The 24,362-nt window shown below is 34.2% G+C and overlaps 1 protein-coding gene across 1 annotated transcript in view; it reads right to left on the reverse strand.

Annotated features, from left to right (window-relative positions):
• Window positions 1-2,473: 2,473 nt before the first annotated feature.
• Window positions 2,474-24,362, reverse strand: part of CAAP1 (caspase activity and apoptosis inhibitor 1) — a 50,783-nt gene continuing 28,894 nt past the window's right edge. The window contains exon 6 of the mRNA XM_012646376.1: window positions 2,474-3,890. Within this exon, the coding sequence (XP_012501830.1) occupies window positions 3,544-3,890 (347 nt within the window). The 3' untranslated portion in view covers window positions 2,474-3,543. The remainder of the gene's footprint in view (window positions 3,891-24,362) is intronic.

The following is a 24,362-nucleotide window of genomic DNA, read 5'->3' on the forward strand; positions in this document are numbered from 1 at the left end:
TTTAGATACTTGACTCAACATCTTGACAGAAATGAGTCAAGAAAATTTTGGTAACTAGAGCACAGTGGAAATGACTTAGCAGATAAGGAATGTTGCAACCTAAGGGCCTATAGAGAGATGAAGCTAAGAATGTGACACTAAACACAAACCCAAGTAAGTTTCAATAATGAAGATTCCAGGTTCTTCTAAATACAGTGCAAGGAGTAAAACATGACAATTGATTGCATAGGCCTGGCTTGTGAGCCATTCATAACATCTGGTGATTTGACAGTCATTGACATCATGAAGGTAAGAGTTAGCACCATCTAAGGGGCGCAAGAATGCCATCTGTAGAATAAACCGTAGAGTCTGATCACGATATTGCCCTAGTATGCCACCCAGAAAAGATCCAGCAGCATCCCTGTTTTCAATGCAGAGGACAATTTTCTTTCCAGGGACTTTACCTGAACAAAAGACAGTTTTTTTGAGCTTCTACAGAGGTTTTTCTCTGTCCAGTTGACTCACCAACAGGAGAAGCAGCATGATGTTTCTTCTCTGGTTATGGATGCCACATCTTGTCATACATCCACCTTCTAGACTGGTTCCACTACATACTCACATTGGCAGAAACAAAAATGAGTTCAGGTTCCTTTGCATGGTCTAGATGTTGGCATAACCAGCAATTAGATTGACTAGTCAGTGTGGCCAGGGTTTGAAAGACTGGTGTAAAAGGATGCCAGGTCTGTGCCTGACCTGCTGGAAAAACAGTAAGGGTTAGTTAAGAGCAAGGCATAATTTGAAAGAAAAGACATAGTGGAAGATAAAAGGAAAAATGGGATAGGTTGAGGCAAACTCTACTTAGCTTTCAATGTGCAAACCTCGAAGGGGGAAGCTTAAAAGAAGAGTGTTTAAAAAGGAACATTTGGGGGAATTAAAAGACAAAAAGGAATTTATAGATGAAAAATAGTTTCTTGACCTACGATCTTGGGAAAAAGCTGTCTACTTCATGAAGACATCTGCTTCAAGGGCCTGGGAACTGGCTCTGGAAATCCTTTTAGGTCACCTGTAGGGGTCATACTCCAATTTTCTCAGTGTAGTTAGGTGTGTCTTATGTGAATCCAGGAGGATTTTTCTTTTATTTTTATGGCAGTGTAGGTAGTTGACAGTACTTTATAATTCCCAGGAAGGTGATAGCACGTATCTTCTAAAAACTTTGATGGACACAGGATCTCTTGGTCCAACAGCATGACTAGGCCTGTCAGTCGGCAGAGACCACGTTCCTTTCACCTGTTGATATGCTCCAAGTATACTTAGCACTTGTACGTAGCTAGTCTTGCTATCAAATTGTTCACTTAAATCCCAACAGTGTTCAGTCAGTCACCAGGAATAGAAGGTGTTTATAGGTGTCAGTAGGCATGGGGTGACAGAACACTATTTCAAAAGGGGTTAAACCATGTCTCCTAATAGAAGCATTCTGGATTTTTGTAAGGGCCAATAGTAATACATCTGGTCATTTAAGTCCAGTGTCTTTACAGATTTTTCTCAATGTCCTTTATTAATCAGCCTATTCCATGCTAAAATCTATACTGCAACATCTCTCTAAGAGTTGAACAAGACGGAGCACCTTAAATGCATTCTACAAATACCTCTGAGCTGATGATTTAAATGGCAGCATCAGATCAATACACAGTATTTTCCCATTACTTAGACATTTCTAAAACAAACTTATTCCTATTCTTTAAAGCCATTTATTTTCTAAAAGCTCTCAAGTTTTCAACAGTAAAAAAAAAAAGAATAAATAAGAGAAAAAGCAAATTTTCCAAGGTAGGAATCTAAGTAGCCTCTAATTTGTTCAGCTCATTCTACCTCACACATATCCACTCCAGTCAAATGTCCTCTAAACCATTCTGCACACTGAATAGAACTGACACACGATGCTTCATGAAAGTAGTGACTTTAATCAGCTACTAAGCACTAAGACCTTTTCCTACTCTTATATGTTTAATAACACAAATGCCATCTACTGTATTTTATAACTAGTAAGCAGCAATACAGTTTATTCTGTACTGGTTTATATTTTAACGTTAAGTTGAAATAGAAAAAGCATTTTACCATAATCAATGCTTCTTCATCTTGAAACAATGATAACGAGAACTCACAACTTAAATCATATTCACAGTTACCAGCCTAAGAGAAATATTTCAAATGATATAGGCTTATGTGCTTCATTAGAAATCAGGGAGGGGGAAAAAATGGCATGTTCAGGAACAACAGAAAAATGAATCTGTAACTGCAACTCCAATGTTTCATAAATGTCCTCTATTTCCATTTAAAAACTCTCTGATGTATAATTAAGCCCGCTAATAAAACACGATCCCTGAAAGTTTTGTGTATAAGCAAAATCCTCATACAACATGAGGAGAACATGGCTTATAAATACACTATATTTGTTATCAAATATAAAAACAACAGTTCCAGATTTATGTTTTAGGAAAAAAAACTAGTTTATTTTAAGTTAAGGGTCTCTACTTAAATTTATTTTGATATCAAACAACTGCAATTAGTGATGGAGGAAAACGATCTGTAATTGTGGCAGGATGCTAATTTACAAAAACTATACAAAATGAGATTAATTATAACAACTTAGCAAAGGTTCCTGAAATTAATTTTGCTTTTGGAAAAATATCAAAAGTCTTCAGATCCTGAATGATAGACTTTTATTATTTTTGATTCATGGAATTATAGCATATCAGATCTTCAAGCAACACCACCAGATGAAATCATGTATGATAAAATATTCTCCTTTTCCTGATAGCTTGGAATGTAAATGAAAACTTGTTCTTTTTTAGTGAGGGGAAAAAAACTTAAATGAGGTGTCCAATAGTATCAAATACCTGTTAGAATGGCTCATCTGCTGTAATTAAACATGGGCAATTAGCTCTACATTGTTAAAAATTGCCTTAAATCTTTTCTTTCTTTTATAAAAAAAGTTTTTCTAAGCCATTTCAAATCTCTAAGCCTGATAACAAAATTATTCAGTTTTAATTAAGAAATCCACACCCATATAAGAAATCTTCAAAATAGTACATATTTTAAAAGTGTATATAAGCAAAACTAAATTTCTTAATTGTTAACAAATCTAGGAGCAATAATTTAATAGTCTATTGCAAAATATAGGTAGCCTTAAGAGAAACATGCTTGGTCAATCTTTCTTAAGTTTTTAGGTTTGGTGCCCAAACATTTAAAAAAATAAAGAAAAAAAAAAATGACATGATTCTTTGCTAATGGCTTTTAAGACAATTTGCAGACATAGCTAAATACCCATCTAACAAAGTATCCAGTCTATCCAACTATATTTGTCATGAATTCATAAGACAATAACACATATTTCTAATATAAAATAAAAACAACAACAACAACAACCATATTTTAGGCCTAAAATGAGTTTACCTAATAAGGGTTACACGAGAAGTATCACGTAAGACCCAAAATAAACTTCAGATACAAAATTATATGATGTGGCTTCATTCAAACACCTCTAAAATTCAAACTCAAGTTAAACAACTAGGCTGGCTTTTTTATATCACCAGCTTTCATTAGGGCCTTAATCGCTCTTGCCCTCATCTCAAGTTCTAGCAGCTCCAGCTGCTGTGCAGAAGGTTGAACATCTTCTGGTGGAGGAACAGTCAGGGTGGCTGCTTTGGGTTCCTTTGGGTTAGACTCTGCCAGTCCCAGAATCTCATTCACACTTTTCTCAATGTCTTTCTCCAGGTCATCTATCTGACCAGCTTCACTTTGCACTGTATTTTCTGGAACCTCAGGAGCAGTGGCTTCTTCGTTGCATGGGCCTTCTATGTCGCTGTCATAAGCATCTGCATTTATACTGAGCACATCGCTATCTTCCCCTTTGCCTGTAACAAACAAAAAAGGGAAAAGAACTATGTAACCTAAATGCCCTGGGTAAAAATTTCCTTACTATTTATGATTGAAGGGTTGTTTTGACCCCACCTCCCACCATGGAGTCCCAAGCACATTTCATAATCATCATCCCAACCCCTTTTCTCCTGACTCCTCAACTTTAAAACAGACCTAATTTAATGCAAATTTTAATATGTATTTCATTCCAGTTTAGTAGAACATGGAAGCATTAGAAAATTTATTTCATAATATAGAGTTTCCATTATCTATTTTCCTAATTAAAATGTCCTAACATTTTACATCGCAGTGAAGTTTTTGCATTACAAAATGAAAGCTGACATTGGAAACCCTGAGGATAGAGTATTACTTATTACTGAAGAAGTAAAATTGCATTCTAGAAGGTGTTTAAGATGCTTTATAAACTACAAAAAAGAAAAAAATATCATCAGCAAGCTGGAGACCATGAGCATTGCAATTTTCCCAAATCTTTTCATATGCTTTTTCAAACACTTTGTTCTAAATCAATAAATTCAAGGAGAGTGCCTAAGGCCATTTTCTAGGATAAAACACGGTTTGATAAAGAGGATTTTAATTAATACAGTTAGTACACCATAATTTTTTAAAATATTTTTCCCATTTAGTCAAGCCCAAAGTACACCATAATTTTTAAAATTGTATTTGTTATAAAACTTCTATAACTAATGTTAAGAATTTGAATATAAATGCAAGTTATGGCTCTCAACCACCTTGTTCTTGGCATTGAATATTACTCAACTCCAGGCATCATTTACAACTTTGAGTACTTAGTTATATCTCCAATTTATCTTTTAAATCCCTATGTTAGGGAAAAAAAAGTAATGATCCTCAAAATGTTAGCTTTGATAGCTTTCTTATAGTAGGGAAAACTTATTTATAAAACATAGATTGACAGATGGAAAATTCTGATAATAGAATGTACCTGAAGGACATAAACAATTCCACTTCGTTGGTTTTATAATAGACAATTTACTGACCTTGACCAATCCTCCTACATTCTTATAATTCAAAAACCACTCCCTATTCTAAAACTAAAGTGGAAAATAAAACAGTAAATTATTTTTGTGTCTACAAATAGAATTTGTAAAACAAAAAAAATCGTTGTAGTTTTAATTATTTGATGCCAAAGAACATTTTATATATTGCCCCAAAGCAACTAGTATTTTCAAACAGCAAAAGAAAATTACAGAAAAATGAATGTAGCCTTTTGTCTTAAGAAATAATGTTTTCTGTAAATAAAGGTGGTCCCTGGGTCATATATGGACAAGATACATTCCAGAGAACATCTTTAGGTCACATTTGTTGATTAAGGAATATGCGAGTGGTGGTGGGAGGGAGAGAATAAAATAAAAAAGACAAAAAAATAAAAAAGCACATGTAGGTAATAATAATACTATAATGCCTCATGTGATAATAATACAGTGTAATATTATAATAATAATACCCCTGTACTATAGTAAGTTACAGAAACTATTGTGCTCTTTAATTCAAACAAACAGAACATAAAAACAAACTCATACAAAAGTTTAGATAGGAGAAAATTTTAAAAAGAATATTAAAGGTTAACGCTCACTTGATGCTGCATCAATGCTAGGCTAATAGGAATGTTATACTTATTCTGATCTTCTAACCAAATGAATAATAACCTTTCTATTTCAATAATTAATCCACCACACTGCTTAGTAATACCTGATTCTTTTCATTAGAGCACTGCCTTTCACACATTCCAATATTCTCACTTCATCCTTTATAATTGTTCTCATAGACAAGTGACTTAAGCCTGATGGTTTCCCAACGAATATGGTATCTGGCCTTTCTCCAACGCTTAATTATTTCTACTTTCGTTTCCATTATAATCACCTTTCTCTTTGCTGCAGGTTCACCTGAATTTGCAGTGGACTTTCGTTTTGGAGCCATGGTCATAAGGGTAAACACAGACTCACAAAACTGAATTAAAAAGTTAGGATGAAAGTGATGTTGTGCATAAGTTATTGCATAAACAATGAGACTAGCCACTAGCAGAAAGATACCTGCCAAGGAAGCGCTTATGCCATGTTGGTTTGTTTGCACTCATGGAAGAAACTATTTCCTGTATTATTAATTTAATTAAAAATTATCCTTATGGGGAGCTTTGAGAGCCTATTCATAAGTATGGAATGCCATAAGATGGGTCATCCATAACCCGGGGACTGCCTGTATTCTAATTTGAAACAAAAACAAATTTAAGAAAAGAAGTTCTAAGTTGTTCATAGCCTCAAAAAGTTAATGTTTTTTTTTTTCTTTTTTTTTTAAAGAGACAGCACCTCGCTCTGTTGCCCACACTGCAGTGCAGTGGCATAATCATAGTTACTGTGACCTCAAACTCTTTGGCTCAAGCAATACTCCTGCCCCAGCCTCCCAAGTGGCGAGGACTGTAAGCATACACCACCATGCCGGCTAATTTTTAAATTTTTTGTAGAGACAAGAGTCTCACTATGTTGCCTAGGCTGGTCTTGAACTCTCAGCCTCAAGCAATCCTCCCCCACTGGCCTCCCAAAGTGCTGGGATTACAGGAATGAATGACCACACCCTGCCTGGCCTGAAAGTTAATTTTCATGTTTTAGGCATTAAATCTTAAATTAAATTAAAATTTTAAATTAAAAGACTTAAAAAATAAATTTTTGAAAAATGTGATTTGTTTTTTAGACTAGAGGCTATTGCCAGATAATGATCGAAGAGCACAAGTGGGTGGGGGCAGGGGAAGAGTCCAAAAGTCAGGATACCTGAGTCCTAATCCTTAACTCTGCAGTGAAGTATGTCATTCTGGGGAAATCCCTTATCCTTGAAGAATTTCTCTCCTATAAAAATGAAGGGAAATTGTCCTAGAAAATCTCTAAAGTTCAAGGTCTAACATTACAGTAAGTGAAGTCTACATAAAAAATATATAAAGTGGCAACACTTTAAGCTATTCTCTTCCACCTCCCCAAGATAAGGTTACCACTCATCTTTCATTTAATATATTCATCACCTGGATAATAATTTCAAAAGCATTTCCTATTGGCAGTGGCAGCCAATGAAAGATAAATCACAAGTGAGCAAATCATGTTCTACTAATTTTTTTTCACCGATCTTTTTTGCAACAGAATTTTTTATAAAAAGTATATTTACAACATCCATACATTATAACTGAAGTTCATTTATTACCTTGGGTCCAGGGATCAGTGCGTTTAATGACACAACTATGTAATCCTCTTTATAAGCTAAATCACAAAATTCAAAGCAGCACACTTATATGAAATTGATTTGCTTTGGATCTATATGCAAGTAAATTTTAAAATAATAGCAAAACTTAGAGGTATTTTCATTAAGTGAGAAATCTACACTAGTAGATCCTATAGACATATGTGGCAAATCTTCTAGCTGAATGTCACTGTCATGCACCACCAGCCTGTATTTCCCACCAAAAGACTTTAGGGATATATATGAATGTGTATAGATATTTTAAAAAATGAGAATGTATATTATGTTTATTTCATTTTTTTCTGGGGCGGGGGAGGGTCTACAGTTTTCAAACACTTCAAATGTCTAAGAAACACCGAGCTATATTTTTTCCACTTAGTTCAGATCATTTTTAAAGCCTATTTATATAACCTTATTTAAGAAGTAACCACAGTTAAAGAGCCACTCTACCAAATAGCTACTCTATGTTATATGAGTTTAACATAATAAAAATCTCTATCTTACAAAGTTATCAGCACCAGAGATTTGGGATCAAAATGTTTATACACACAGTCCCAATATTTCAAAGGGGAAAAATCTGGACATTTTTTTCACTTATATTTTTGTATGTTTCTGACTTTTTAGCTGGCAGAAGGTGGGCTTTGCTTTACTTCTTTGTTTTTATATCAGAAACACCATACATATTTTACCACTGAAGGAACAGGGCTCTCTAAATTGGTATTCTCTGTTTACATTGAAAATTACCCAAAATCCAAATGACCGAGTTCTCAATAACACAGTACTGCTAAACGTATTCATAGGTTCCATCTGTCCATTATAACTACACCATAGATGCCAAAAAGCTTTTTATACATCTGAAACAATTTAGCATAAGCACTTTATCTCACAAATGCAAAAAACAAGTTAAATGACTTGGACAATAGGATACAACAAATTATTTGAAGATCTTAGAATCACACTTCAAGTCTTCTCACTATTTCTAAATTTTCATCATTCCAATGAAATCAGAGTCCGTAATTTGTTTTTTAAAGCATCATCTGCAAACATAGGAATACATTTCCAAAGATAATTTACTCTCATGTTGTTATTAAAAAATGTAGATTTTTTCCTATCAATTATGATTCTCAAAGTAGAAGAGGTAAAATTTATACATTCTTTCTAAAAAAGTAATTTCATCCCCAAATGCCTCATTCGAAGCCCTTAAAATTTCAGTGTGGTCATGTTTTGTCCCTCCAAACTCCCGCTGTGCACCCTGTGTGTGTATTTTCAGGGAGAAGTGAGTATTACGTAAGCATTCCACAAACAAGGAAGCATCTTCAAGTTTTCACACAGGCTTAAGAGTCTTGTTTTCTTAAGAAAAACAAATCAATATAAAATGTAAATCATCTCTACTCCTTTAAATAAAATCTAATCAATAGTAAGATATAACACGTAATATCTATTTTAATAAAGTTTAGAATCACTTTTCACAAAGTTATGTTCAAAAACTGTTTAAGTAACAATTAGGAGTAATCATATACTGCTATGATTAATGGTAAAAAAAATTCTCAAAAACCAGCTTGTGAACTAAATGTGTTTGGGCTTTACAAAGGCACTAATACTTAAGACCACTTAAATCTTTAAGTTTTTTTAAATATCTAAACAAAAAGATATAAAAACAGTTTTGATGCATGCATCATGTTTAACTAAGGTTATCAAAATCCAATGAGAAAAAGACAGTTGGGTCGGCAGTGAAATGTTAAAAATGCAACTAAAAATAATAAGAATAAAAATTCAGACTATTAACTATAAAAGACATAATAAGCAAAAGTGGCACAGGGAAAACAGCAAGGAAAATCTTAGACCCAAGTTACTGATGTCACAGAGCAGCAAAAGAACTCAAGTACCTTTAAACAATACACAAAGAAACAAGAGGATATGATATATTCCTTACATTAATTCTGCTCCTCAAATAAGATGGGTATCCCCCTAAAATACTACACATGATTTAGGGTACTTCAGAGAAAAGCAATACAAATGAAGAAATGTAGCAAATAACTTACAGGAAAGGATTAAAGGAGTTTAAGGGCTTAGCTAGGCAACAGTTATTAGAAGACAATGTAAGAGTTAAAAGATTTTTCAAGGAAAAAGTAATAAAGCATTCAGGGATTTAGTGAGCATTCATCTCTTATGTTTGATCCTCTGGTCAACTACTCACCAATGTACATTCACCCTATGACACTGTCCTCTGGTCTATATACTTTCACTGTTTCTCTTTTCTTTCATTTTCCTGCTATCTTCTGTTTTACCAACTTGATTCATATCCCAAACTGTACCCAAGTACTAAATATTTTTTAAATAACAAACTAATCCATATAGACTCAGTATCTAGACAGCAAAATGAATCAATAACTACTCACATTTATCACTGACATAGATGAATAAATGGAATAATTTATCAGAGGAATATTTGTTTATATGATTCAATGAGCCATAGTTATGAACATGGGATAAAACCACAAAGACAAAACATTTGGCAACTAACTAAAACACCCAACACTCTTTGAACATTTTATTGGCAAGGAGAAAAAATAAACTACATAAGACCCATCATTTTAAAAGTAATATACTTCCAGTATAAATAAAATAGAGTGTACTACAAAACGAGAAAAACTAAAATGCAATACCTGTATTTTTATTATCATCTATAACAAATCTCAATGCTTACGAGCTGCAGGGAATCCCTAAGCTATAATACAAAGGAAAAATATCCTATGGCACAGGTTTGCTTTTTGTTAAAATAAATGTTTTAAATAGAATATCCAATGAAAGTAAACAAAAATACAAGAATTATTAATCACATCACAAACATTTTGAATTATAAAAATAAAAAGGACTTTCAAGTCATGCTGGCATCTTTAAACCTTCATAGAGCTTATAAATATGCTAGTTGATAATTCAACTTATCAAAAACAGTTCTTACACATAAAATGAAAGCATAGTTAATGTTATGAGTGACTGTATACTTGTGAAACCTCTTCATAGTGAATTATTAAATTAAGCCAAGAGACAAACCCTAGAACATGGAGTATTGAAACACCTGTCTGAATCCCTGCTAAAGATGGCAAATTGAGCATACATATCTATTTCTCTCCCCTACGAAGAACCCACTGAAGTGACAGAAGAGTGATACTTAAAAATAACATTAAAATTGTAAATTAACTGATAACAAAACTAATAAACATCAATCCTTCCTAAATAAGGCACAAAATAGAGAATCCACAAAAGAAATAAAATTCAACAGATTTAGCTATATAAAAATGTTAAGACTTCTGGAAAGAAAATACACCATAAATAAAATTATGAGACAAGGGCTGACTATAAGGGATATCAGTAAAACACTTTTTTAAAAAGGACCACTATAATATATAAAATGTCTAGGTATCATTAAGGAACAACCAAAAACATGGATAAACAGTAGAAACAAGTCAGACATTTCACAAAACAGGAAACACAAAGGGCCAATAAATATATGAAAAAAAAAAAGTTCATCCTAATTTCTAATTAGGGAAATGCAAATTAAAACAAGAAATTACCTTTTACTCATTAGCAAAAATCAGGATTTTTTTTCTGTGGGAATAAAGCTAGTACACTGGTAAAAGGAAAAATGACCAAGATATATTGCTAAGTCAAAAAAGTGAGTTAAAGAGTGATAATTTTTGCTAAAAATAACCTGTACACTAAATTATTAATAGTGATTACTTCTGGGGAGGGAAGTAAAAGTAGACAGGAAAAAATTAATTTTCCACTTTTGCTCTATGAATATATGTATTTCAACTTTTTACAAGAATATAACCTTGCGAAAATTTAAAAAGAAAAAGTGAATTCAAAGTATTACATAGCAAGATATCTAAAGATAATTATGCAGAATTTTTACAAAATGAAAGTAGACAGGTTCAAATTGACAGAAAAATAAAAGCAAAGCCAAGCCACAGCCAAAGATACCAGATAAGTGTAATTCTTTCTTAGAGAGTCTTAGAAGCAAAGAAGAGTTGGCTGTGGAACAAACAACATGATAATTAAAATTAAATTCATTTAGAATAGTTAAGCCAATTGAACTCCTCCTTCTTTCCCTCCCTTTCCCTGCCTCATGTCCAAGCACTCTGCACTCTATGGAGAGGCCTACCCCATCACCCATTTTACATCAAAGAAAGAGATCTGTTAGAGAAATGTATCTAAACAGCTGCTGAAAAAACCCAAACCAGCTACCAGAAAGACCCAGCTAAAATAAACGAAGGACCAAGATAAACTAAGGAAGAAATAAAGAAAATTCAGAAATCAGAAGATAATCTGTTTTTGGGAAGGGGAGGAAGGGAGTCTACTTAGTATCTTTATTAGAGAGACCGAAGTGGACACTGCAGCCATAAAACAAGTACAGGGTATGATGAGAAAAAGCTAGAGATCAAGAATTGTTAGAATTTAAAAATATAGTTATCAAAAGCAAACATGCAATGGTTGCTGAGAAAAAATGTTAAAGAAATCTCTCAAAATGTAGAAAAAAAATATTTTAAAAATATGCAATAAAAGTTAAAAGATGAGGATGAATGACTCCTAAAATCCAACATCAACCTAATATAATTAATTCAACAAATATTACTGAGCACCTACTATGTACAAGACACTGTTTTAAGCACTGAGGAAACAACAGTGAACACAAAAGTCCCTGCCTTACATTTAAGTCACAGGAGAGAGACTAAAAATACATAAAAATGTCAAATGCAATGAAGAAAAATAAAGCAGAATAAGAAAATGGTAGCAGGAATATGCTTTCACTGAGAGTTATCACTGTGATCTGATAAGGTAACATTTGAGCAGGGACTTTATAAATAAAAGTGACAGAATAAGCTAGAAAGCAAGAAGAGAGGCAGAGGAGAAGGAAAATAAAGATATAAGAAAACTGATCTAGATTAAAACTGGTATGAGGTGAAGAAGGTCTTCAGCCTGAAAGAGCTTGCCAAATGCAAGAGCATCACACCTGAGACACATCCTGTGAAAAAAAAAAAAAAAAAAAAGATTTTCTAAAAGTCTCCACATAAAAGAACTAGATTACCACCAGCAAAAGCATTACAATAAATACTTTCAGGGAATCTAGAGTATCCTCATCAGCCACTGTGGACAATACACAATCTCAATGGCTACTAACTTGATCACAAAAAGAGAAGCAATGATACATTATGTGCTTCCTCATGGAAGTACATAACATTGCTTCTAAAGATTCTTGCCAAAAACTTGAACTGAAATCTGATCAAGCCTCTAAATCTACTACCAATTCATGGAAAATATAGGAGACAAAAAGTGTTAAATGAAACACTGAGATGCAATCAGCAAAATCCAAACTGAAAACCTTTACAGGACAAACGACCTAGTCTCTTCACGAAATAAACTGCAAAGAGAAGGAGGGAGGGAGGAGGAGGAAAAACATATAGATTAAAAAGATAATTAGTACAAACCAAGTGCAATGTAGAGACCTTATCTGGATCCTGATTCATACAAACATAGTTTAAAAAATGTAAGACAATAGATAATTTATAAGACAATCAGGAAAAACTGAATACTAGTTACCGAGGATTAAAAAAAATAACACTATTCTGCAACCCCTAATGAAATAACGGATCTAGACAACAATCAATGGCTACCAAAACCATTAGGTGTAAGGCTGACAACACTTGAACCAGTTAATCTTAATATCAAAATACCACCTCTGACTACAACTAGGTTAAATCTGAACACTTTCTAAGTATCTCATATTTAGAAACTATTGTTACTTTTAAAGGTATTATATTTTTAAAAGAGATCTCTTGGCCAGGTGAGGTGGCTCACACCTGTAATCCCCAAACTTTGGGAGGCTACAGTGGGAGGATAGCTTGATACCAGGAATTCAAGACCAGCCTGGGCAACCAGTGAGACCCCATCACTACAAAAAATTTAAATATTGGCTGGGTGTGGTAGCATGCACCTGTAGTCCCAGCTACTCAGGAGGCTGAAGCAGGAGGCTCGCTCAAGCCTGGGAGTATCTGAGGCTGCAGTGAGCTATGATGATGCCACTGCACTCTAGCCTGGGCAACAGAGTGAGATCTTGTCTCTAAAACAAGCCCAAAAAAATAAAAAGAGATCCCTTTTAGATCCCTAAGAGATACATACTACTGAAATATTTATAGATGAAGATGTCTAGGAATTACTTTAATGTAGTGGTGTAGAGAAGGCAGAGGTATAGATGAAAAAAGATTAGCCACAGGTAGATAATTGTTGAAAATGGAGATAACTACATGAGAGTTAATGTTCCTACTTTCTTTCTATATACACACACACATCCTGCAGAACAGGCAAAAACCAAAATCAGACATTCCTATCAGGTATTCATAAAGCTGGTTATTAAAAGGGTTAAACTATTTTACTTTTTTTAAATTAGTTTTTCCTACATGATTTTAAGTTATTCACAATCAGTGAATGGAATCTAGAATGACACATCTAGAATGACACATTTCACCACCCTTCCCTCTCAATTCTGAGTCTAACTCTTCAAGGCCTCCAGTGTTATTGATCTGCTAGAATCTCTCATTAGTAACAAAGTCCATGATATACCGAACAACAATACTATGCCTCCACAGATTTCTTTTCGTAGACACCAGATAATTTTGGTTTTACTAAATTTTAAGTTATAAGTTATGTATTCTAACTGTAGAAAGTCGGCTTGATAACTTTTAATGGTTTTAGTGAGTTCTCACCTTTCCAAGAAACCAATACTTTATTTTCTGAAAAGGAGACAATTAAGGTATAAAAATAATCTTTTCTGCAGAGGCCTTCAATCTTCCTCTCAGCAAAACGAAAAGAACTTGGCTTTTTTGCCCCATGTAGCATATTAAACTATGGATTTAAATTTAAGTGCATCAGGTTGACCATTTTTAAAATTTATCATGGCAAAACTTATTGCCACTGGTAAAGGAGGAAATGCAAATGATGCAAGTAGAGAAAACCTGTCTAGTATTCTACTGAACCACCACCAAAACTTCCAAATAACATAACTACAAGCTTGTAATCCTAACTTTTAAAAACCACTAATCTATTAACTCTCCCTTTCAGAGATTACTCCAAGAATCAATAAATATTCACTCAGTATCTATTACATATGCCACAACGGTACTTATACAAAGGCCACAGTTTACAACATGGCGTAAGTAGGGCAACAAAATATTTGTGGCATGATTAAGACACAGGTTTTGCCTTCATGGTCTTTTGGTATTCTTAAAGTATGGACATAATACTTTAAAGTGACAAATCATGCAATATAAAGTATTAACAGAATTTCAGAGTGTGCAAGGCTTAACAAGGAAAAGTCAAAGAGATCTTCATAGATATATGATATGAGATAGGTCTTTAAGAATGGGTAAAATCTAATAGGTGATATTAAGAGGAGGAAACTAAGTGTGAGTGACAGAATGAACAAAGGCAAAGGGCCAGACCTAAGCTCAGTACACAAGTGTGTGAGCCTAACAATAAAATGCAAAAGTGAAAACACATAAAAGAGCAGTATCCAAAATTATTGTCTCTAAAGATATCACCATTCTAGGATAAAAAGCACAATAGGAGCCGTGAGCAGTAGCTCATGGCTATAACCTGTAATCCCAGCATTTTGGGAGGCTAAAGCAAGAGGATCACTGAGGCCAGTTCAAGGCTGCAGGGAGGTATGACTACACCACAAAACTCCAAGCCTGGGTGACAAAGCAAGGCCCAGTCTCTTTAAAAAAAAAAAAAAAGGTGCATTAGGGACCCCACGCCATTCTTTTACCATGGGATCAGATAAATGAGTATTTTTAGCCTTATACTGGGGCACACAAGAACAGCTTGACATACAAGATTCCTAACTATAATCTTTCCTTTAGTAAACTGAAAGTAAACAGAAAATCTTTTAAAATGTCATTTATCCTTTTTCCTACACCATTTGATTAAACAGGCGTCTAATAGAAAGTTTGATAGCAAAGTCTAGGAAGAAATATGAAGACACCCAAAGTGGGGGGCGGAGAATGAAGGCAGAATAGCTGTCTCAGTACTTCTATTTCCAAGCAGTGGAGTTTAGAATCAAGCAATGTTTTTCCCAAAGATTTTTGGGAACTTACTACTGGAAGCAACAGGATATTCAAATTTTCTGCTAATTAACATCTCAGTGCTCCACAATCTACCCATTCAAGGAAGGTGTGCTCAAACTCATTGTCTACTTCACAAACCGTCATGTTTCCTGTGGCATTTCTTTTGCTTATTTAAATATAAGCTGAGAAAGAGATACTAAAAACTTGATTCTACTTTTAGATAATGTAAACATAACTTTTACATACTCATGTAGTAAGCAGCCAGTCATTATCAGTATGCAAAAAAGTGGCAGTATATTTCATTAAACATATAGAAATCCTACCCTACAACTAGAACTACTTTGATTGAGGAAGTAGAAAAAATAATGAAAACTTTCAGTTTCACCCTATTCTTTCCACAAGAGAAAATACGTGAAAAGGAAGCAGTGGGAGCTTTAGGACAAAATAACTATGTCAACTTAGAGTTTATGATAGTAAAGGTGGGAATCACAGCAAAAAGTATTCTGTATGTTTTCAGAATGATCACAAAAAAGGTGTAGTATTTCATGGGGAAGGATAATTCAAGAGTATAGAGAAAGCAGCTCAAATATAAAACTCTATCCAAACATTAATTAACCAAAAGAGGAAATAACGAAAGAAATGTAAGCCAAAGAAGAATCGCTATTTAAAAAGAGCAAATAATATAAAAGCTTTGTATGAATCTACACAGTAATAAAAACAAAGCTAAAGACTAAGGGAAACAAAACACAAATGAAATGACTCAGTTTTATTTAGACTAGATCACCAGAAAGAAAAACAAACTTTGGAGAAATATGTTCTTTGGGGTAGGCATTAGAACAATATTAATAATAGGTGAAAGAAACTAATACTCTCTTTTGCTTCCATTTTCTCTATTAAGAATAACATACAAGGCCGGGCGCAGTGGCTCACGCCTGTAATCCCAGCACTCTGGGAGGCCGAGGCGGGCAGATTGTTTGAGCTCAGGAGTTCAAGACCAGCCTGAGCAAGAGCGAGACCCCGTCTCTACTAAAAATAGAAAGAAATTAATCGGACAACTAAAAATATATAGAAAAAAATTAGCCGGGCATCGTGGCACATGCCTGTAGTCCCAGCTACTCGGGAGGCTGAGGCAGAAGGATTGCTTGAGCCCAGGAGTTTGAGGTTGCTGTGAGCTAGGCTGACGCCACGGCACTCACTCTAGCCCGGGCAACAGAGCAAGACTCTGTCTCAAAAAAAAAAAAAAAAAAAAAAAGAATAACATACATACTGGATAGGGTGAACAGGTGGAAAGAATTCTTTCATTCATTCACCCATCTCCTTATTCATTCAAAATAATTTACTGAGTACCTACTATGGACTAGCACCAAAGATTTAAAGGAACCTAAGACATAATCCTTGGCACTAAAGAAGCTCTCCATTTAAAGAAGCTCTCACATGTAAACAAACAGAAATATCATAGAATGGGAAGATACATAGGGGTAGGAGCCACGTCAAATTAATATTTAGGCACTACTGAATGTTTGCTGAATTGAAAATAATTATCAATAAACAGAAGTAAATAAACAAGCAATAGTGGTATGTACTAGGTGATAATCAACTCCATAGGAAGATTACTGAGAGAAGAGGACAGGTGAGCAGAAGTAGGTTAGGGCAGGCTTCACAGATTTGGAGATGTCTGGTCTCAAAATAAAAACAAGCAATTTGACCTAAATAAGAGTACACTACCAGTATAAATGAGTTTAAATCTCAGCTTTGAACATATTGGATCACAGTAATAAAACTTGCAGTCACAACTGACAAACTTTCATTTATATTCTGAGATAAGCTGTGAACTAGACACATGATAGAGCGACACAGTTCTAGTTTTCAAAAGGTGACTTTTACAGGACTATGGTACAATAAACTTGACATCAATTCCCAATAAAATTCTAGGTTTATTAGGAGGTTTATGAGCTCTGGGGAAAAAAAACAAAGTAGTGCCAACTAGTTTAGACAAATCAGGTAATATATGATCAGGGATCTAAGTGATGTGTGGAAGATTCATATGGTTACCTGGGGAAGGAGCAGGCAGGCAGAAGAAACAGCAAAAGGAAAGCCCCAACACAAGAGTGCTTGCTTGGAGTGTTAGAGGAAAGCAAGGAGGCAGGAGCAGAGTGAGCAAGGAGAGTGACAGGTCACATTAGATTAAGAATATATAGGAAGGAAGGACTTCAGATTTTGTTTGGAGATGGGAAGCTATTAGAAGGCTTTGATAAAAAAACAATGACATGACCATTCTTAGAACTTAAAATAATCATCCAGACTGCTGTGTGGAAACAACATGGCTAAGAAGAAGTGTGAAGTAACTGGACTCTAAATATTTTGAAAGCAGAGCTAATAGGATTTGCTCATGGAGATGAAGAAAAGGAGATGAAGGCCGGGCACGGTGGCTCACACCTGTAATCCTAGCACTCTGGGAGGCCGAGGTGGGTGGATCGCTCAAGGTCAGGAGTTCGAGACCAGCCTGAGCAAGAGCGATACTCCGTCTCTACTAAAAATAGAAAGAAATTATTTGGACAACTAAAAATCTATACAGAAAAAATTAGCCAGGCATGGTGGTGCATGCCTGTAATCCCAGCTACTCGGGAGGCTGAGGCAGGAGGATCACCTGAGCCCAGGAGTTTGAGGTTGCTGTGAGCTAGGCTGACGCCATGGCACTCTACTCCGGCAATAGAGTGAGACTCTGTCTCAAAAAAAAAAAAAAAGAAAGAAAGAAAGAAAAAGAAAAGGAGATGAAGAAAATGATTCCAAGGCTCTTGGCCTGGACACTCAGAAGAATGTAACTGCTATTTATTAAGATGAGGAAGACTGTAGAAGCAAGGTTTTGGTTTTTTTGTTGTTGTTGTTGTTTATTGCTTCTTTCTGAAGGGGAGTCAGGAAAGGATCTAGAATTTATTCTGGGACATGTTAGCTTTAGGATGCTTACTGGACATCTATTAAGTAAACTGGATATCCAAGTGTTAGAAAGAAGTCTGAATTGTAGAAATAAATTAGTAGTTGCCAATTGTGGAATGACATGGGATCACCACCTAGATAGTGTAGAAAAAAGTCCAAAGAATAAGTCCTGGGGCACTAGCCCTTTAGAAGTCAGGAAGAGCCAGGGAAGACAATGTCAAGAAAGGGGGAATAATCAATGCTGTAAAATGCAGCTGGCAGGGGAACACTGATTAGTTAGAGATGAAACAGGTGCAGGTACCAAAACATCAGTATACAGAGGGGCTGGTCTTGGCAGCACGGAGACTTCATCCATTTTATCAGGGATAGGGGGAATATACAGGTTCAGAAGCAAGTGGATGTGAAAAATTTATTTATACATCTATTTTCCTTTATTACACAAGTTCTTTATCTTCCTATCCCTAGTGCCTAGTACAAAACAAGTTTGCTGGATGAAGAGATCAATTTCAAAATTTGAAGAGATATCATTTAGAAGAGGTATTAAACTCATTTTCTATAATCCAAAGGGCACAGGAGATCAATGAGTACAAGTTACATAAAGGCAGACTATGATTCAACACACAGAGACCCTTTTACCAATTAGAAACAGCCAGGATGATATTGAGGTGATGAGGCAGAAAACAATAATGACAATAATAATGATAATAGAAATAATTATAACAAGAGCTAATATTTATTATGCTTCTTTAAAGCAATTTGCATGTATTGACTCATTCAATCCTTATACCAACATAATGAAGAAGGCATTCATATTTATTACCCCCATTTTACAAGCAAGAAAGCTGAGGAATAGAAAGTAACTTGCCCTAGTTCACACAGCTAAAGTGGCAGAACCAGAAATTGAACCCAAGTAAATTTCTAAAACCTATACACTTAAACATTCCATACAATTTCCCTCAGAACTTAAAAGATCAGAATGACCACAGAAGCTTCACAGATTAGGATGCTGGTTCAGAATGAATGTATTTCCTACTGGTAGGTCACTTAAATAATTTAATGAGACCTTGCAGGTCTCACTTGAATAAACGTAATATGTAGGAAGCATAATCCTAGAAGTATATATTAAATACGAGTAAATATTAAGAGAATAAAAAGACAAGCCACAAATTGGGAGAAAATATTTGCAAAACATATCTGATAAAGGACTGGTCTCCAAAATACATAAAGAACTCTTGAAACTTAACAATATAAAAACTTAATTAAAAAATGAGCAAAAGATCTGAAAAGATAACTCACCAAAGACATACAAATGACAAATAAGTATATGAAAAGATGAAAGATGTTCAACATCATATGTAATTAGGAATTGCAAAGGAAACCAACAAGAGACCAATTACACACCTATTAGAATGGCCAAAATCCAAAATACTGACACCACCAAATGCTGGTAAGGATGTGGAACAAAAGGAACTCATTCACTGATGGTGGGAACACAAAATGGTACAGATTTCTGGAATACAGTCTGGCAGTTTCTTATAAAACTAAACTTGGTATTTACCCAAAAGAGTTGTAAACTTTTGTCCACACAAAAACCTACACACTAAGGTTTTATTCATAATTGCTCAAATGTGGAAGCAGCCAAGATGTCCTTCAATAGGTAAATGAATAATAAACAAACTGCTATATACCCAAACAATATTCAAAAATAAAAAGAAATGTGCTATCAAGCCACAAACAGACATAGAGAAACTTCCAATGCAAGTAATAGATGATAATCTGAAAAAGCTACATACTGTATGATTCCAGCTATATGAGATTCCACGAAAGGCAAAACTAGAGACAGTAAAAAGATCAGTGTTTGCTAAAGGTTTTGGGGAGAGAGGGAGGCAGGGATGAACAGGTGGGATTCAGGGTATTTTTTAAGGCAGTGAAACTATATCTGTATGATATCTTTATGATATCATAATACTTGATATATATTACACAATTATCAAAACCCACAAGATGTATAACACAAAGGGTAAACCCTAATGTAAACCATGGAGTTTAGTTAAGAATAATATATTAATTGATTCACTAGGAGACAGGTGGTGAGCAAGTGTATGAGAACTCTGTGTACTTCTTGCTCTATTTTTCTGTAAACCTAAAGCTGCTCCCCAAAAAATGTTTTTCATTAAAAAAAATAATAAAAGTTTTAGTTATCTGTAAGCTCAATATGTATCAACTATATGATTTAGCAGCAAAACTGCTAATTAAATCATATACTATGATATGGTACGTAGTAGAAGTTCAGACATTGATAGCAAAATCTGAATTCAAGCCTGCTATTTACTCTGGTATTTACTGTCTTTCCTTTCGTAGGAGAACTTTGGTAGAGAGGTCCTTTCCCTAATGAACTGGACAACAATGTAAGGACCGAAAATCACTCAGTGTCTCAAAGGAGATTCCAACATCTATTGAAGGTTCAAACTACATAATCTCCAAAGTAGCTGCCCTAAGAGTATGTTTAGGAACCTTATGAAATACATTACAGGATACAATGTTTAAAATGAGTATTATTTAAAGGAACATAGAAATAAATATTTCTCTCAAAATAGTGAATCAAATCCTCCATAATTTCATGCTCAACCAAAAAGACACAGCACTATGCATCCAAAAAATCTTGCCAATTTACGTTTTTTTAATTTTCTTTTTTAACCCAGAAAAATCTTACATTTAAAAGTAACAGAAGGGCCTTCAAAAGGTACAAAAACAGTATGGGCTAATTTGCCATACAAAGTTTAATTTTCACCCTTTCACTCAACTACCACCCATAGAAAGAGACAAATTAAAAAGTGAAGAGGATCCTGTTTGGTGTCACTGCTGGTAATAACTTGTGAAAATGCTCAAAGGAATGAAAAAAGAAATGTAAATTCTTAAATCTCACTGATGGCTACACCACAATCTCTCTTCTCCAATTGTTGAACTGGACTTCATTTACCCAGAACAAGTTTTTTAAAATCCTTTAAAGAAGTTAAGCTTGTGTTCAGAAGCTGCATGCTGTGAATACTTATTTGTTAAAGCCAGTCAAGGAGATAATCAAGGGTTAGGAAGAAAGGAATTAGACATAAACTTTTAAAACAAATCAGTGGTATCTATGCTTCTCTGCTTCCAATTCCAGACAGCCCTGCAACACTTTCTTTTCAGGCTCCCCATAGCTCTCTAACATTCACACCTGCAATTTAGGTCTTCAAAGGAAGAGGCAACACAGAGTTCATTCACCAATCCAGAGATTTCTACAGCAATACACATGTGGTAGACATTTAAATTTATGAGCCTACAAATCCTGCTTAATTAGCTGAAGATCATTCTCTTTCTTCACAAAGCAATAAGACTCTGATGGCATTTTTCTCAATATCTTTGTAATTTTTTGTAACTGTATTTATTCCTTCAGCTATGGTTGTGAAATTCTGTTCAGCAAAACCCAACTCCTTTTTAACTGCAAATTCATTTATTTTATTTTTTTGATTCTAGTATCTATTTACAAATATTTGCTTTTCCCAGTGTAGTATTATGTTAGAACAATACTAACGGCAACAATAGCAAAAAGAACAAAACTTAGTTGGGTTTTTCCATTTATTCCACGCTCAAATGGTCTCATATAGTTTCATATTTAATACCTTTGCTAAAGGATGGCAAAATCTCTTACGTGATATTGAAGTTTTTAGAAATAATAAATCCTATGGCCATCATCAATTCTTTATTTTTTCCCTAGCTATATTGAGCTATAATTGACAAAACTGTATATATTTGTGATATACAACATGGTATTTTGATATGTGCAAGGTAGGATGATTAAATCAAGCTAATTAACATATCACCTCGCATACTTGTTTTTTGTGGTGAGAACATTTAAGATCTACACTCTTAGCAATTTTCAAGTATACAACAGATGATTATTATAAAGTCACCATGCTACACAGCAGATCTAAAGAACTTATTCTAAGACTCTAACTGAAACTAACTGAACCTTTGTCTCCTTTGTCCAACATGTCACATTCTCTACCCCTTGCAATTCTTTATGATAGTCTTCATCATCTATGTAAACCTATCAGTGAAAATATTTTAAGAACTTGCTCTAGTATTTTTAATTTACTTATAAATAAATATGTACTTTTACAATAATATATATATAATCACAAATTTTAAGAGGGAGAGATAAATATGTTTCTATACATTAGAAATTCTGGTGTTTTCTTCCTACGTCACCTAGGAGTGTGATAATCACATTTTGATGACCACTGGTCATCTAAAAGAAGCCCATAGAAAATATCCCTTCTAAGCTTTTATCCCATATTAAACGTTTAACTAAGACAATTAAACAATTTTCCCCTATTTAGAGTCTGCCTCTCAACTTCTTGAAGCTCTTGTTAACAAAATATTCTTAAAGCTGTCCCATATTCACTAACTCACGAACTAGGAGGCCAAAATATAGTCACAGAAAGCAGCTAAATAATTTTTTTTTAAGTGAGGATGATTAAGATTTGAGCCTAACCAAAGCAAAAGTCTACGTGCATATTTTATGTATGTTTGCATGTCTTTAATGAAAAGAGTAATTTTCACATGAAAAAGCTCACGTATAAGAATCAAAGATGTAGTAAATGTCTTATTGATTTTGATCATTTTATATACTATATGGTTACATTATTTATTTTAATGACTGTATTCAAATGAACATATTTTAAGCAACCATGCAAGAGCCTAAAGACTAAACCAAGCATCTTTTCTTCCAATAGAATAAAAAATGTAGAGGTAACAGGAAAAAATGTGTATATTTCACTCCGCTTCCATTAAACAATTTAAGAAAATAGTTAAGCACACTTCCCAAGTACAAACAATGCACTAGGCAATGGTCTAGTGCAAAACCTGACAACTAGAAAAACCTGACAGCTAGAAAGGAACTTCAAGATCAAAGCCGAACACCCAACCATTGCTTAAATCAGCTCTACAATAGCACCACCAAGTGGCAGTTTATGCAGCCTGTGTTTGAACACCTTCAGCAATAGGAATATATCTTAGAAGACAGTCTACTGCATTTTCTGACACTTCTAATTATTTGAAATAAATAAGATTTGGTCTAGTGATAACTTTACTGGCCCTATTTTTTTTCTTGGAGGCCATACAGAACAAACTTAATCACTCTCCCATTTGACCATCCTCCAAATATTTTAAAATGACTACTATAAACCTCAACTTTTCAACCTAACTAACTCAGCTATTTCTCATGTGTAGTTTTAAATTTTTTCTCATAACTTCCAAGAAGAAATGCAAACATAAGAACTTAATTCTTGAAGTTACGAAGAAAAATAATTTGCAAAACTACACATATTCCCAGTTGTAAACTTGAAAGCAACGATTTAGATATAGACCAATATTTTATTATTGTTGAGTATCTTGAGCAAACTTACTTATTCATAAATAAATCCATGGGGAGATAACTCATCAACATTAGCAGGGATTTGATATTTTTAAAATATTTCACATGTATTAAATACCTTCAACAAATAATTTTCATTTTTTAAATGATAGCACAAATGACCAACTTAGAAAATGTATATAAACCATTACTATTTGAAAAGCAGCAATCCCTGAAATCCTCCAGGAAATTAATGTAAGATCTCAAGCTTGCACATGTGAGCCTGCATTGATACATGCACATGCACACGTGTAACTACATACACACAGCTGTTCTAAAAAGTAAAACTATAAATGATGTTTCTTATACAACTGCCCTCTGACTGAAATGAATGACTTAAGAAACTATTTCTAACTGAAGAGGTTCTATTTTACTATAGTACCAATCATTCAACTGATTGATTATATTTACATATAAATAACATTTTCACAGCAAAGGTAGTGCCTTTTATTAGTCCATTATTAAAGTATGGTAGAAGTTAGTGTACAATCTGATACTTATCTTAGCACTCCCAGTTTCATAAATGATATTTCTCCCATCCAAATACTAACCAGGCCCGACCCTGCTTGGCTCCCAAGATCAGAGGTCAGGCTCATTCAGGGTGGTATGGTCGTAGATCATAAATGATGTTTCTTGTCAACAAGATGAATGCTAGTACTAGACAATGAAATGCCAATTTCAATTTAATTCAGTTAATA

This window comes from Propithecus coquereli, unplaced genomic scaffold (assembly GCF_000956105.1).
Source record: "Propithecus coquereli isolate 6110/MARCELLA unplaced genomic scaffold, Pcoq_1.0 Scaffold106, whole genome shotgun sequence".
Lineage (NCBI taxonomy): Eukaryota > Metazoa > Chordata > Mammalia > Primates > Indriidae > Propithecus > Propithecus coquereli.